Source organism: Hippopotamus amphibius, chromosome X (assembly GCF_030028045.1).
Source record: "Hippopotamus amphibius kiboko isolate mHipAmp2 chromosome X, mHipAmp2.hap2, whole genome shotgun sequence".
NCBI classification, from domain to species: Eukaryota; Metazoa; Chordata; class Mammalia; order Artiodactyla; family Hippopotamidae; genus Hippopotamus; species Hippopotamus amphibius.
In genome coordinates this window covers 46,621,583-46,638,201 of record NC_080203.1, presented here as the reverse complement: position 1 = coordinate 46,638,201, position 16,619 = coordinate 46,621,583, and the positions used below count along the sequence as shown (strand labels likewise).

The window sequence follows — 16,619 nt, the reverse complement described above, 5'->3', positions numbered from 1 at the left end:
TTTCATGGGGAGATGAAGTAGAGGCAAAATGGAGTTGACAGCATATCTGTGTGTGTGTGTTTCTCTTTCTAGGTCTCCTCTAGCCCCATCACCCCCCTCTCCCTAGTTCAACTGTGTCTTCAGTTCAGACCCTGACTGGATTCCAATCCCAGGATTCAGTAACCCAGAAAATGATAGGTACAGGGGAATTGCTGCCAGGTGGTGAAAATTGCAGAAAACTCTGGTTGAAGCCATTATACCAAGATCCCAACCTCCACCCCTCCTTTCCCCTTGCTGAGCACCCTGGTCTGAGACTCTCAGAGCTGACATTTTGATCTGGCCACCTGGGTGCCTCTATCTTCATTTTTCATTTTTAAGGAAAAGGAGTACATTTTGCAAAGAATACCAGCTGTCTTGGATTGGTTTGTTTACTATGAATCCAGTTCTGTTTGGAAAATTCATATGTATATCAATGCAGTTCCATCTGCTGTTGAACCCAAACCTACATGGAGTTCGTTGAAGCATCTCTTCCCTCATCAGTGTAGGTTGACATGTCCATACTGTAGAGGGTCCCTCCCAGGGAGCAGGGTGTTTCCCCTCCATCTCCCACCCCTGTACAGGCTGCCCATTTCTTCCCCCAAACCCTGTCTGTCATCCCTTGAGTGGGACACTGGAGACAGCTGTCCAGACTACAGCCTGTACCCCATTCCTCTCAGTTACCTTCCTGGGGCCCTGTGCTTCCCTATGCCACTGACTGTTGATGCCCTACTACTACCTGGTGATTCACTGTATGCAGGCCCTGGACTATGTTTTGACAGCTCCTTTAACACCTATTTGGTTTTCAGATAGGATTATTTTATGCATAGGTCAATACCTTGGCTTTTAAGGGAGAATATTGTTTTTGTTATTGTTGTTTGTTTTTGCTGTTTCAATAAAATTCTTTGTAGTTGGCTCTGATCCTGGAGGTATGTTGTTGCCACCTCATGACAGAAGCCTGACTGCAGCTTGAACAGGCAGAGCAGGCAGGTGGGAGGGAGGGCCTGTGTGTGGCCAAACCTCACCAGACAGAGCTTTCTGAAAATCTGTGCAAAGAGAGAAACCCAGTTACAGGTACACTGAGGTATCCAGACAGAAAGCACAGCCTTTCACCATGTGTTGGCACTCTCTCTACACTTTGATTTACTTTCTCTGCATCCTCCCAGAGGTTTTTCACTGAAGGCCTTCTCCTCATTGGTTGATAAAGTCAGTGAATTGTGACACAACACAACATTGTTCTGAAAGTTTCCCGCAAATGTAACATTCACCCTCACTATCTGTTGTAAATTTTTATTTGTGGTAAAAAAAACATAACATATAATTTGCTATCTTAACCACTTAACCACTTTTAACTACATAGCTCAGGAGTATTACGTATATTCACATTGTTGTGCAACGCATCTCCAGAATGTCTTCATCTTGCAAAACTGAAACTCTATACCCACCGAACCACAACTCCCTATTCCCCTGTCCCCTCAGCTCCTGACAACCACCTCCATCTATCTGTCGCTTCGAGTTTGATTACTTTAGATACTTCCTGTAATTTGAATCATACATCATTTGTCATTCTGTGCCTGGCTTATTTCACTTACCATTATGTCATCAAGGTTCATTCATGTAGCGTGTGACAGGATTTCCTTCTTTTTAAAGGCTAAATAATGTTGTATTGTATGTGTATATCATATTTTACCTATCCATTCATCTGTCGTAATGGCTAATTGGACTGCTTCCACTTCTTGTCTATTGCAAAGAATGCTCAATGAACACAGCTCTGACAATATCTCTTCAGGATCCTGATTTCATTTCTTTTGGTTATATAACCAGAAATGGGCCATATGGTCATTCTATTTTTAATTTTTTGAGAATTCTCCTTTCTGTTTTCCATAGCATCTGTATCATTTCCCATTCCAACCCACAGTGCACAAAGGTTCCAATTTCTGTACGTCTTCAACCACATTTCTTAAAAATTATTTATTTATTTATCTTAGCAGGTCTTAGTTGTGGCATGTGGGATCTTTGTTGTGGCACGTGGGATCTCTTGCTGCAGCGTGCGGGCATTTCTGGTTGTGGCGCACAGGCATCTCTCCATTTGTGGTGCCCAGTCTCAGTAGTTGTGGAGATCACAGGCTCTCCAGTTGTGGCACGCAGGCTTCTCTCAAGTTGTAGTGTGTGGGCTCAGTAGTTGCAGAGAGTAACAGGCTCTCTAGTGGTGGCGTGCAGACTCCAGTGCGTGCAGGCTTAGGTGCCGCATGGCATGTGGAATCTTAGTTCCCCAACCAGGGATAAAACCCGCGTCCCCTGCATTGGAAGGTGGATTCTTAACCAGCAGACCACCAGGGAAGTCCCTTAAGTACACTTGTTATTTTCTATTTGTTTTCATTGTGGCCATGGTGATGGGTGTGAGGTGATATCTCATTGCAATTTTAATTCGCATTATCCTAATGATTAGTGATGTAGAACATCTTTTCATATGCTTACTGGCATTTGTTCCCTTGTTGTTGAATTTTGGGAATTCTTCATATATTCTGGATATTAACCCCTTGCGAGATATATGATTTGCAAACATTTTCTTCCCTTATGTGAATTGCTTTTTCACATTGTTGATTGTTCCCTTTGATGCCCAAAAGTTTTTTAATTTGGTGTAGTCCCATTTGTCCATCTTTGCTTTTGTTTCTGTGCTATGGATTTCATATCTAAGAAATCATTGTGAAACCCAAAGTCATGTAGCTTTTCCTCTATGTGTCTTTTAGGAGTTCTACAGCTTTAGGTCATATGTTTAGGTCTTTGGTGCATTTTGAGTTAGCTTTTGCATATGGTATAAGGTAAGGGTTCAAATTCATCCTTTTCCATGTGCATATCCAGTTTACCCAAAACCCTATGTTGAAGAGACTTTCCTTTCCCCCACTGTGTGGTTTGAGCATCCTTGTTGAAACTCATTTTACCATGTACATGATAGTTTATTTCTGGGATCTCGATTCTAACTGTCTGTCTTTATGCTAGTATCACACTGTTTTGATGACTGTAGCTTTGTAATATGTGGAGAAAACAGGAAGTGTGATGCCTGTAAGCTTCTTGTTTTTCAAAAATGTTTGTCTATCTGGGGTCCTCTGAGATTCCATATGAAATTTGGGATTTTTTTTTTCTATTTCTGCAAAAAATGCATTGGGATTTTGATAGAGGTTACATTGAACCATTTCGGGCAGTATGAACATTTTAACAGTAGTAAGTCTTTCTAGCCATGAAAATGGGATGTCTTCTCATTAAATTATGTCTACTTTAATTTCTTTCACCAATGTTTTATAGTTTTCAGTGTAAAATTCTTTCAACTCCTTTGTTAAATTTATTACTAAGTATTTTAGTCTTTGATGCTATCGTAAATGGCTTTATTTCTTTTTTTAAGCACTTTGTTGGAATATAATTGCTTTACACTGTTGTGCCAGTTTTTGCTATACAACAAAGTGAATCAGCTGTATTTATACATATATTCCCATATCCCCTCCCTCCCGCAACTCCTTCCCACCCTCCCTATCCCAGGCCTTTAAGTCATCACCCATCATTGAGTTGATCTCCCTGTGTTATACAGAAGCTTCCCACTAGCTACCTATTTTACATTTGGTAGCGTATATATGTCAGTGCTACTCTCTCACTTCGTCCCAGCTTGCCCTTGCCCCCCACACCAGGTCTTCAACTCCATTCTCGATATCTGTGTTTATTCTTCCCCTCTCACTGGGTTCATCAGTACCATTTTTTTAGATTCCATATATATGAGTTAGGATACGGTATTTGTTTTTCTCCTTCTGGCTTACTTCACTCTGTATGACAAACTCTAGGTCCATCCACCTCGCTACAAGTAACTCAATTTCATTCCTTTGTATGGCTGAGTAATATTCCATTGTATATACATGCCAAATCTTCTTCATTCATCTGTTGATGGGCATTTAGGTTTGCTTCCATGTCCTGGCTATTGTAAATAGTGCTGCAATAAACACTGTGGTACATGTTTCTTTTGGGATTATGGTTTTCTTTGGGTATATGCCCAAGAGTGGGATTGCAGGGTCAGATGGTAGTTCTATTTTTAGATTTTTAAGGAGCCTCCATACTGTTTTCCATAGTGGCTGTACGAATTTTCATTCCCACCAACAGTGCAGGAGGGTTCCCTTTTCTCCTCACCCTCTCCAGCATGTATTGTTGCTAGATTTTTTGATGATGGCCATTCTGACCGGTATAAAGTGATACCTCATTGTTGCTTTGACTTGCATTTCTCTAGTAATTAGTGATGTTGAGCATCTTTTCATGTGTTTGTTGGCCATCTGCATGTCTTCTTTGGAGAAATGTCTGTTTAGGTCTTCTGCCCCTTTGTGGATTGGGCTGTTTGCTTTTTTGGTATTAAGCTGCGTGAGCTGCTTGTATATTTTGGAGATTAATCCTTTGTCCGTTGTTTCGTTGGCAAATATCTTCGCCCATTCTGAGGGTTGTCTTCTTGTCTTGTTTATGGTTTCTTTTCTGTGCAAAAGTTTTTAAGTTTCATTAGGGCGCATTGTTTATCTTTGATTTTATTTCCTTCATTCTAGGAGGTGGGTCAAAAAGGATCTTGCTTTGATTTATGTCATAGAGTGTTCTGCCTGTGTTTTCCTCTAGGAGTTTTATAGTGGCTGGCCTTCCATTTATCTCTTTAATCCATTATGAGTATATTTTTGTGTATGGCATGAGGAAGTGTTCTAATTTCATTCTTTTCCATGTAGCTGTCCAATTTTCCCAGCACCACTTATTGAGGAGGGCATCCTTTCTCCCTTGTATATTCTTGCCTCCTTTGTCAAAGATAAGGTGCCCATGTGTGCATGGGTTTATCTCTGGGCTCTCTATCCTGTTCCATTGATCTCTATTTCTTTTTTTGTGCCAGTACCATGCTGCCTTGATCACTGTAGCCTTGTAGTATAGTTTGAACTCAGGGAGCCTGATTCCTCCAGCTCCGTCTTTCCTTCTCAAGACTGCTTTGGCTTTTCGGGGTCTTTTGCGTTTCCATACAAATCGTACAATTTCTTGTTCTAGTTCTGTGTGTGTGTGTGTGTCTGTGTGTGTGTGTGTGTATTTATGGGTGTTTTTTGAGGGAGTGTATCCATGTCATTTTTAGGACTCCATGTCCCCTAAGATGGTTAAGGATCTGATGCAAATGTATAATCTAGGCAAGACCCAAAGGGCTTGAGGGCAGGTGCAGAGGTCACCAAGGTTACTAAGAGACAATGACGAACGTTGGCACTCACCAGGCGTAACAGCTTGGGGAAACAATCCCGGATGGCACTGTCCAAAACCAAAAACAGGAAGAAGTGATTGACAGTTCAGGGTTGCAAAGCCTCTCTCCCTCGGTCTCTCCCTCTTTCCCTCCTTCCCTCCTTCCTCTCCTTCCCCTGGGTAGTTCCTACCCAGACTGCCCTGACTCCCTTCTCCTCTGCCACAAGGACCAGCATTTCAAACCCATGCTGCAGGCCTTCCTTCCCCTCCCTTCCTTCCTCCAGAGCCCCACTGGAGGTGGTGGAGAGAAATGGGAATGGGGTGGAAACCCAGGGCCCTGCTACCTCACTGAGCATCCAGAACTCTGCCAAGACCAGGATACCCCCTCCCCAGGGATCGCCCACCATGCTGGGGCAGGAAGGGGAGTGAGGCGGGGCTCAGGAGGCAGGGAGGGAGATGGAGAGGGATGAAGACAGAAAGGGAGTGAAGGTAGGAGGGGGAGATGAGAGAGACATAGGGGCATAGAGACGAAGGAGAGAGAGAGAAAGCAAAGGGAAGGGAGAGAAGCTCTACTGTGGTGGGGGTCAGGGAAGAAAAGAGGAGAAAGAGGAAATGGCGGTCCTGCTGCAGCCCTGTCCTTCACCAGCCCTGGGATGGCCCGGGCACTCCAGGTAGGAATGGAAAATATGCACATGTTGAGCTGGGGGCCCACTGGGTGCTGCTTGAAACTTTGGCACCTGTGTGAGCTCAGTCAGACCTGGGCCTGGGAAACGGAGCAGCCATGGGCACAGATCTTCCCCAGAAGGAAGACAGCGTCAGGTCCCAGCTCAGCATAGGGGCCGAGGTTCCACAACCCTCTTATGATCACCATGTTCTCTCCTGATGGCCTCTGCACCTGTCTCAGTTGGTTCTTATCTGAGGAATCACACCTGTCTCAGGCCGCCCAGGGCTCCTCTGAAGGACCAGGCCGGATGGTGTGACATGGGCAAGGAGGGATGCGAAGTGCCCCTGAGAGGCCTGTCCTTCTGTCTCCTCTACCACCTTTGCCCTCTGCCTTCCACTCCTGCCTCAGGAAGCCCTCTGCTCACTGGCAGGGGCCCACGTCTAGCCCCTTGACTGAAGGAATCCTGCTTTTTCCCAAGAAGGGTCCAGCCCCTGGCACTGGGCCCGCAGAGCAGATGTCATGACAGCAGCCACCCAGGGCCTCAGCTCCCAGCATGGGGCAGGACCACCCCCATGTCAATGTCTGGGAGAGGAGAGGGGACCCTGCTGGAGGAAGGGGAAGGGGGCCCCTCTCAGAACAGGGGAGGGAAACCCCATCTCAGCACGAAGAAGGAAGCCCTGTCTCAGCACGAGGCCCTGAGCTGGAGGACCCTTCTCAGTCCAGGGCACCAGCATCGGGATCAAGGCTGCTCACTCCTGGTCCTGGTGAGGAGGAGAAGCCCTGCTTCCTGGAGCACACTCTTGGGAGGACTTGGTGGAGAACGCTGGGTGCAGAGAGCTGGAAAAACCCCCGAGGCCCTGAAGAGGTGAGCAGGTCAGAGGAGGGAAAGTAGACCTCTAAACACAGGTAAGAGACACAGAAAAGAGAAGGCAGAGCCTACGAGCCTCCCAGCAGACCAGAGATGTCACCTTTGGTAAAGGGACATTGTCAGAGATATTTTAGGCTCCCCTGGGTGAAGGTCACCAAGAAGGAGGACAGGGTGTTCACACTGACCTTACGTAGGTGGCCTGGTCTGGGAAGGTGCCACACAATGGGTTCCCTTCTAGCCACAGCTCTTCAAGCTTCAGCCCTTTCATCTTTCTCAACTCCCACACAGACTGCAGCTGAGAAATATGCCAAGGAAATTGGAAAGCAAATCCCAGGGAAAGAAAAACAACCAGGCCCCTGCACCCCCGGCCCCCACCCTCCCCCACAGGTGCCTTCATCTCCCTCCTCATCTCTCTGATGACAACTACCCCCCACCCCAAGGTCAGCCCAACTTTGACCTGGCTCCCTCTTCTCACCTCATTGTTGGAGAGGTTCAGGATCTTGACCATGGGGGCCATCTGTATAATGTCAGACAGGCCATCCAGCCGGTACAGTTTGTTGCTGCTCAAGTTCAAGGACAACAGCTTTGGGGGAAGAAGAGGTAGAGTGAAGGCTACTCCCTGGGACCTTGCACACACATCTGCCCTCCGCCTCCTGTCTCTCCCACCCCCTACCATCATACCAAGGCTAGGCCGACAGCCTCACCTCAGGGAAATTCTTCTTGATGATCTGCAGGGTGGCAGCCATGCAGTTTCTTCGACTCAGAATTATATCAACATCATGGGCCATCAAGTCTTCAGGAAGGAGAGGGGAGGGAATCAGATGGCTGAGTGGGGGGTGGGGCCAGCACCAGCCCGTCCTCATATTACCATCCCTGAGTCTCCCTCCAGGAAGGCCCCTGAGTCCTCAACGGCCCTAGGATGACTGCTGTCAGCCTTACCTGGGTCAAAGCGGAGCCTCTGGAGGTCAAGAGCTTGCTGGAAGACATCATACCGTTTGTTCAAGGTCAGCTGCAGAGAGAGATGGAGAGAGCTGCTCTGAGCCTGTGGTGGTGGCAGGGAAATCAGGCGTGAGGGGGACAGGGGGCTGGAGGAAGCAGAGGTGGGTCTGAGTGTTGGCACACAACATGCCTTCAGTCTGCACTACCTTTAGCTGCTCTATTTCTTCTGGCTCCAACCTATTCTGCACAGAGTAGGGAACAGCAGAGGCACTGACAAAGATAGGTATCTGCAGGAAGAAGAGGTGGGCTGAGTACCAGCAACCCTATTTCCAAAGAAGACGACCAGCCCCTGGCCTGTACTCCTTCCCCAGGGTGAGGTACAGGTAACACCCTCAACACACACCTTTCGGCCCTCCTGGTCATAAATCTTGTAGCTGACACCCTTCAAGGCAGAGGCAGTGCTGGCTTCCTGGACAAAGAATCGAGCCATATTTCTCACGTAGTGGAACTACAGGGATTGAAGGCAACAGCAATAGTATCAGAGGCCAACAGAACCTGCTGAACCCGGTCTCCCCCCCTTCCCTGTGCCCACTCGTCTGGCTTCAGCATCCTCTCTTACATCCACTGGAGTGAACGGGACACTGCAATGGCTCTGGATTGAGTTCATCAGCCATGTCTTGTCATAGTGTATCCCATAAGGAACCTAAGGATGGAAAGAAGGGATGGGAGACAGGACAGACAACAGGGAGTGCAGTCTGGAGAACAAAGGTCCTCTTGGTCTTTTCCGGCCTTCTACTGAGCTTGAAAGGACTTCTAAAGAAGGAACCACTGGCATGATTTCTTATGTTTGCGCATAATATGGATTTCCTAAATACTCTTTCTCTCCAGTCAAAACTCTCTTCCCAATGAGCAAGGTGTTAGAGATGGTCTTCCTTTCATAAAGTTCCAGGAGATCCTACCTACTGCAGACACTGCTTGCCCCTCAGACAAGGTCTCCAGAGACTCGACCCTCTCATCTCTCACACTCAGCTTGCCAAACTGAGACCTCCTCCAGTGTGGAGTTGCTCCGTATGCTTGGCAGTAGTGTCCATCTTTGCCTTGAGACAGTCTCCTCCGTTCTCCTTACCGTGAGCCTGTTCCCTTTATATTGCTTCTCTGAATTTGCCCTTAGATGAACAAGATTGTTAACTCCTAGTAATAAAAAGGACAGATTACAAACTGTCCCCAGCAAAAGAAACGAGCCTCTCTACATGACACCAACACAACTCCCCCTGACGTTTCTCTCCTGCACATTGCATCCATTTTTAGGGGTACTCACGGTGACCTTGAACCAGCTCCCTGGGGGTCCATCTTGTGTGTTCTCCCCCATTTCTCTCTCCAGAGGGTCTCTATTTCTGCATACAGTAATATGGCCATGGCCTCCACTGTGCCATGTCACTCTCCTCCTGTTGCCTCGGATGTTATAGGCAGAGCTGCAGGGCGAATGAGGAGAGAAGGAGGGTGAGTGGCCATAGGTGCTAAGAAAGTCTTCTGTACACCCTCAGCTCTTTGACACCAGCACCACAATTAGGACTGCTGAACCATTATTCCACTTCCAGCATGCTTCAGCTGGGCAGTGAGGGAAGAAAAAGAAGTGCATGGAGAGTGAGAGAGTTGCATACTCCCAGGGGCTGCTGCGTGCAAACCATGCTGCCTGCTCACTTACCGTCTCACTTTGGCATTCTCCTGGACATCCCTCATCACCATGTTTCCGTCATCCTCCTGGAGGTGTGAGGGCTGAGGCGCATATCCACTATGTTCATAAAGGGGGTTCCTCTTGCCAAAATTATCACGGAAAGAACTCCAACCGGCATCTCTTTCTGGAGGTGAACTACCACCATCATTGCATTCTGAAAAGCAGAACAAAAATACAAGTGTGAAGACACATCAGTGGTCCACTTACCATGTACCATGGCTTAGGCTGAGAGGATGGTAGGGCAGGCAAAGTGCCAACCTGGCCTAAGGGCCCAGTCCCACCAAGCTCAGAAAGGAAACTCTTCTGCCTGTCCAGATAAGGAGAGCCTTATCTGACAGATGGCACTATCAGGGGAGGAATCGAGGAGGAGCAGCACAAGGAAGAGGAGGACCAGGAGGAGAAGGAGGGAGGAGAAGCAGGAGGGAGGAGAAGCAGGAGGGAGGAGAGGACAACTGTGTTGAAGCTTTTAAAACAACGGAGCAGGATTTATAAAGAACCGAGGTGCATGCGTCCATGGGTCAGACGGGACACCAGTCATATGCCAGGAAGGCACCTGGATCTTGCCTTCTCTCGGGACTTGCTAACAACCACACCGATACCTCTCTCGTGCTTCCCAAATCCACCCAGCCACCAAACTGATTCCACTAACAACCAGCAAGCTGTGCTTCCTTTGCCAGTGCAGTAGGAGCTTTAATGTCAGGTGGCACAGATGTAACAGCCTCCTGAGCTGCCTCCCTCCCTCCAGCCTCGCCCTCAACAACACTCTGCTTGCCATATCCAGAGTGAGCTCTCTTTTGGGCCAGCCTGAAATGCTGCTCAGCTCAGGAAGCAACTCCTGCTAACCTCAGCTCTTCTATAACAAGGCTGTGAATGATAGCCTGGAATGATGTGTCCACTACCATTTCCAAGTGTTCAGGGATTCTTCTTTTTGCTTCCTATTACTGGTTTCTAGTTTGATTCCATCGTGGCCAGGGAACACACCCTGGTAGATTTCAATTCTTTTTAAATTTATTGAGGTTTGTTTGATGGTCAAGGAGATGGTCTAACTTGCTGAAGGTTAAATAGACTACCAGGGGAAAAACTGTACTCTGCTGCTGTTCGGGGGACTGTTCTATTTATGTCATGTAGCTCTCGCTACTTTGCTGTGTTATTCGGGTCTCCTATATCCTTGCTGATTTTCTCTCTAGTAATTCTGTCACTTGCTAAGAGCCAGGGGGATGTGGAAGGCCCCCACTACAATTAGAGACCTAGCTCTTTCTCCTTTCTGCTCCATCAGATTTTGCTTCGTGTACTTTGAGGCTCCGTTGTTTGGTGCGTACACATTTAGGATCACTCTGTCTCCCTGGTGTCCTGATCCTTCCATCATTCTGTAAGGCCTCTCTTTGGCTCTTATTCATTTTCTTTACTCTGACATCTACTTTACTGGACACTGAAGCCACAGGTACGCTTAGAAAGTGTCTTGGTCATATCTCACCCTGGGTTCACCCTTCCACCCACACACTCGCCCCTCCAACATGTCTAACCTGCCATGTGAAAAGATGTCTAAGTTTTTGGCATCTGCAGAAGTAAGACAGTATCAGTTCTCTCTCCATAGGTGGGTTCACTAAGGGTATTTTATTTTTACCACATTCCACTGAAACCGTGAACCAGCAGATAAACATCCTAGTGGACCTTGGGGAGGGAGGACTATGGTAATTACACTGTTAGAAACCAGCTTCCTTTGGGTTGTGCTACTTAAGGTCCTCTAGGTTTGTGTGTTGTGCATTTTGTATATTAACCATTCCACTCTGTCTCAGGGCGCGCTTATGAGTAAAGATCCGTCCACCGCTGATCATACGACCAAGCCTCCACTGAGCTCCTCTGGGGAGGCACTGCTTTCCCTCTGTGACCCGCTTGTCAGGACATTCCTGCTACTCCCACCCTCGGGACTTTCCCTGTGTGGCACTGGAAGAGAATGTAAACACGGATAGAGCATTTGACCCTCACATGCCACTTGCTCAGTCCCCAAAACGCGGAGGGGGCCTGGCGTGTTCTCTTTCTCCCACACGCCACATCCAGCTGGTCAGGAAATTCTTTCGGCCCCTCTCTCAAAGTATGTCCAAAATCCAGCCACTTCTCACCACCTCCCTTACCACCACCCTGGCCAGGGCACCATCTATCTCCTGCACTGGACTGCTGTCCAGCTGGCCCCTCCTCTGCTTTCATCCTGGCTCCCTTACCTGTCTGTTTTCAACCCAGCAGCAGAGCGCAAGTCACATCATTTCACTCCTCTGCTCAACACCATATAACAATGGTTTGAAGCCCACCAACATGCTAAAAAAGCCGGGAGTTCATGATGCTACTCAGCAGCAGTAACAACAACAGAGAGGAGCCTTATTGGTGCCCTTTGGAAAATGCCAGGCAACCAACTCATTTTCATTAAACTCCAGCAATGAAAGGAAAAAGAAAATCACGCATTAAAGAGAGGAGGAAGGGCATGTGGTCTACATACGGTGTATAGGAAGCCTCAGAGTCATTTTCGAAACCAGCATTACTCCAGAAATAACGTTGCCAAGGGGAAAGTGTAAAAGGGAGCCAGCTGACAGCTATGGCAGTCCCCAGCCTGACCGACTAAGCCGGGTGCCTAAACAGGGCCAGAGCCCTCCCTCATCAGGCTGACTCAGACACAAGCAATCTCAGGCATCATCTTGTTTTGGGACGCTTCTAGGAGAGTGGGTATGTGATAAAATGCCATCGAGGAGCCATCACACACACACACACACACGGCTGACACACACACGCACACATTCACTTACTGAACATCTGCATCTCAGTCTGATTCCCGACTCACAGTCGTGCTGCCAGAATCAAAGGTGATCACAGGAATATTATACAGCAACCAGTGCCTCCCACTGAGGCTGCCTGGGTTGCCCCTCAGGCTCCACCACTTATTAGCAGATCCTCCCATGGAGAAATAGTCGTTGGAATCCTTTATGACATCATGTGTGTTCATATGGAGACTTCCTGTGTCGTTTGGAATTCTGCCTACATCACTGCTATGCCACTGAGTCCATGGCACCAGCATCCCTGCTATGGTAGGGAGAGAACAGGGTGAGACGTAAGCCAACACTTGCCCAGCAGCAACCAACATTTGCTCAGTGTTGGGTAGACTCGCTAGATTTCTTTGACCTCTCCACAAATAGCCCATGACGACTGTATCCACAGTCCCTTCTCAGATTATGAATCTTAGGCTCACAGGGGTTAGATACAATACATTTCCCAGGACTCTCAGCCAAGCAAGTGGCAGAAGGGAGATTGTGTCCCCACCTATCAGCCTCCCTCCACATCCTAAGTGTTCCTCCAGCTACTGCGCTGGTTCTCTTTGAACGGTGAGATTTCTGGTCTCAGGGATGGATTTCTGTGAGCAGCCCTGGGATGCTCTTTTGTGACCAGATGCTAGTCACTCCTGCTTGGGCGGGTCCAGGTGCCTTGGGCCAAGTGGAGATAATCTGTCTTGAAGTAGAGGAGAAGTCTGTTTGGATCACAGGGTTTGCAGATTAGAAATCCCTTTGGCCTGGCGATTTCTGGCACAGAATAACAACTAATTAATATGTGTTAAATGAAAGTGTGTAATGGCGATTTGGGATCATCAACAAAGCCACATTTGAGAATCCACACATCTCAACCATTTCTATCCACATCTATTTATCTCAGGGGAAATTCAAAAAAACAAACAGAAAAAAGGGCTGCAGAACTGTTTCATAACCTGTTTGGAAAATTAGCGTGTGTTGATTCTTGCTTTTGCAAAAGTAATATGTTTCATTCTTATACAGTTAGAAATAGAGCTAAACCCTCCCCTGCTGACTAATGCTAAAACTACAGCTTTTCTGATTACAGGAAGGGAGGCTTTTGCAAGCAGTGGGAACAGAAACAAGGAGAAACTTTCCTCGGACCCAGCAGACATAGCTTCTTCCAGGGCGCCTGGTATGTGGGGGAAGGAAGTTCTAGACCCACAGGGCATGTCTGTGGGTGCTCAGCTTTGTGACAGATGGTAAGCATGGCCACTGCCTCAGAGGAAGAGAAAGGTGTGCAGGTACATGGGCATGTGTTAATACTTTGCATTATAAGCTTTTATAACTAGGTTACAGATACACGTATTCCAAATCATGTTGGCAAATGCACTGCCCCCCAAACTGGATCCTACACTACATTTTCTACATCCCATTGTATTACATATGACCAATTTTTGCCCTTTAGTCTTAGTCTTAATGTGCTTTTCAATGATTTTTTATATCAGTGTTTGACTGATTTCTTTAAGTTACGAAAATATTGTGATAAGAGTTCTCTGTACCAAAAAAAAAAAAAAAAAACCCACAATACCCATGGGTTGACCAGGGTTATAGAGCATCCCCAGTGGAGCACAGCTTGGGCTTCAGGGTAGGTCCAGGACATGAGTCCCTGCTCTTCAGCTTCCCAGAAGAATCACACCACTATTTTTCAAGGTAAGACATGGCTTTCTAAGGACATGTGATGATAGTTACAGCAAAATACAGTTCTGCTAACAGTGTTTGAGAGCCTAATTGCCAACAGTATGCTTAAAGCATTCAAAGGTCATTCTTATACTCTGACCCAGACATTTCCCATTTTGAATTTATCATACAAAATATTTCCTGCCTAAACATATACCTAAGCGACATGGCTATGCTTTACTGGCTCTTTGGCACAGAAGGACAATGGGACCAGAGAGTGGCTGCTGTTGTCGGAAGAGGGGTAGAAATGATTGTCATTGGAATCAAGCATAGGTGGAAAAGAAGGGACGTGAGTACCTGACGTACAGAGTGAAAAGGCCAAGGGATGGATGCATGGGTCAGAAAGATGAGGGTGAGCATTGGGAAGAGAATGAAACACAAACGAAAAAAGCCTCTGAAGACTGAATTCATCCTGGCGATATGCGCCCTCTGGAAACCTTCCTTCTTTCCCTGTGTAGCTTGTCTGTCTCTGCTACTTCACCTCCAACTTGAACACCAGAGACACAGTTCCCACACAGTCTGAGAAAGGAGAGACAGTACAGGGCAACGGCGTGCAATGATAGGTCTCCTGGACAGAAGACTGGAGTTCAGGGCATCTTGGTCCCAGACCCCACACTCCTCATTGCCTGCCCAACATTGTGAGTCCCATCCCAGTGCTCACTTCAGTCTGAACAGAGAGTCACACAGTAATGATTATGGGCAAAGGATCTGAGCTCAGATCGATCGGGGTTTGAATCCTGGTGCTAAATTCTATGGTCCGAGGCAAGTAACTTTGACCTTATGGTGACTCAATGCCTCTGCCCCTCCCTCCCCCACCAAACTGAAAACAGTAATAGTTTCTACCTCATGAGGTAACTGTAAGAATGGAGTTGGTATGTGGAAATACATGGAAAGCCCACGGAGAAGTGCCTGTGACCTAACGAGCACTACAAGTAAGTAGTCAGGTACTTAATACAGTATCTGGTGTTTAGTAAGGGATGACTGTGTGTTAGTAGCACTTATTGTTACGAAAAGGAAAATGGATGGCTGTGTGGGGGCAGGTTGCAGTGTCAGCTACTAATGTATGTTATAAAGTAGCAATAGTAAAACCTGGCAGCCCCAGTGAGAAACAACCTGACATACTGTTTAAGGGAACTAAAATGAAAAGTTCAGAGCCTGAAACAGACATGTGGAAGGATTAAGTGGGGGAGAAGGGGGGCAGGGGGCTTAAGTTCCCATTTCCAAAGGCTGGGCAGAAAAAAAAAAGTATCATTGTTCAAGAAACAGTTTCGGCTTAAGTGGCAGATTACACAAGGTGAGACAGAATATTCCTGACACCACATGATACAATATGAAAAAAAAAATATCAGGATATAAAACTGCATATTACAGTATAGTTCCTCAGAAGATATTAATGAATGCTTACATTTTTATGTATAATAATAAACAATAAAATGTCAAGGTAAAGGAAGACGTGAGAATGCCAACTATGTTTATAAATGCCTGGTTGGAATGCACAACAGTTCTTTGTTCAGATCTATGCTTTGCTTGTATAAAAGGATGTTTGTGTCGGGGTCAGCGTTTTCCCAGGTGCTTAGGGCAAAGCACTGTACCTGTTGCCTTCTTATGCAGCATAATAGGGACAATTTATGACTGATAAGCAGATACAAGTATCTTCTCGCTGATTAAGATGCTGCATCACTTTACACAACTCGCCCAACTTTTTCTGATCCCCGATTCCTTTCATGTGAAGATCGGGGGTTAGGGCTAACCACCAGCTCAATCAAGATATAGAACACATACCACACCCCCAAAAGGTTCTCAGTGAATCTCCTCTTCATCCTCTGGCCCCATGCGAACTTTGGTCTGCTTTCCATCTCTATATATTAGCTTTTCCTGCTCTAGAATTTCATATAAATGGAATCACACATCCTTCACTCCTTTGTGTATGCCTTTGTTAACTTGGCACCATTATTTTATTTTCACATCCACCCTTGTTCTTGCCTTTTTATTGCAGCGTAATATATCATTGTATTGATTTATTTACCGTTAATATTGTTTTAATGAAGTTTCAAGACAAAGTGAAAGTCCACCCTTGCGTTCAATCAGCCATCTTCCTGGTCAGTGCTATGTTCTTATACAATGGATACAATTTCAGCCTTCACCACTCCTTTATCTCTCTAGGGAAATACTATCTTTAGGTCTTTTCCAGCCTTTTCTATTTTTCCTATTTCCTCAGTACCAATCACTCCGTGTGTGGCATGTGTTCTGTGTCTTCCATGCTTACCCTGGGTTGTGACTATCTCCTGAAGAGAAGACGTCACTGTTGAGTCAGCCCTGGGCTACTGGGAGCTTGGCTTTAACCCATCCCTGGCTCTGGGCTCATCAGGGCTTTAGCCTTCCTCCCTGAACCTACCACTGGTGGCCCATGCCTTACCACTGTGTTTTCCCATTTCCTTCTTTCCTTCCTTCCTTCCTTGCTTTCTCCGTCCCTACCCCCTCCCTCTCTCCCTTCCTTGCATTCTCCATTTATTACATGGGAATTCTTATTTCATACTTTCCCGCAAAGCTATGTATGTGTTGTGATTGCAATAGTCTGTGTATTCATTATTGGAATATTATCATTCCAAAACCACGATTATAAGATTTTTAAACTAAATATTGTAAAATGCTTGCACTCTC

The 16,619-nt window shown here is 46.5% G+C and overlaps 1 protein-coding gene across 1 annotated transcript; it reads right to left on the bottom strand.

Moving 5' to 3' along the window:
* Positions 1-5,168: 5,168 nt before the first annotated feature.
* Positions 5,169-9,476, bottom strand: LOC130841428 (nuclear RNA export factor 2-like). The gene is made up of 10 exons (XM_057717597.1): positions 9,421-9,476; positions 9,034-9,187; positions 8,335-8,418; positions 8,119-8,223; positions 7,922-8,002; positions 7,716-7,785; positions 7,481-7,569; positions 7,252-7,359; positions 6,962-7,071; positions 5,169-5,313 (listed from the first exon to the last, which is right to left on the bottom strand). Exons 1-10 carry the CDS (start codon positions 9,459-9,461, stop codon positions 5,169-5,171), a joined length of 987 nt encoding a protein of 328 aa, XP_057573580.1. The 5' UTR covers positions 9,462-9,476.
* Positions 9,477-16,619: the final 7,143 nt, after the last annotated feature.

Coding starts and splice junctions, on each gene's coding strand:
- LOC130841428 (XM_057717597.1), bottom strand. CDS start 9,461: ATGGTGATGAGGGATGTCCAGGAGAATGCCAAAGTGAGACG. Junction 7,786..7,921: donor AAGAAATAGAGCAGCTAAAG/GTAGTGCAGACT, acceptor CTCTCTCTGCAG/CTGACCTTGAACAAACGGTA. Junction 7,072..7,251: donor TGAACCTCTCCAACAATGAG/GTGAGAAGAGGG, acceptor CATATTTCTCAG/CTGCAGTCTGTGTGGGAGTT.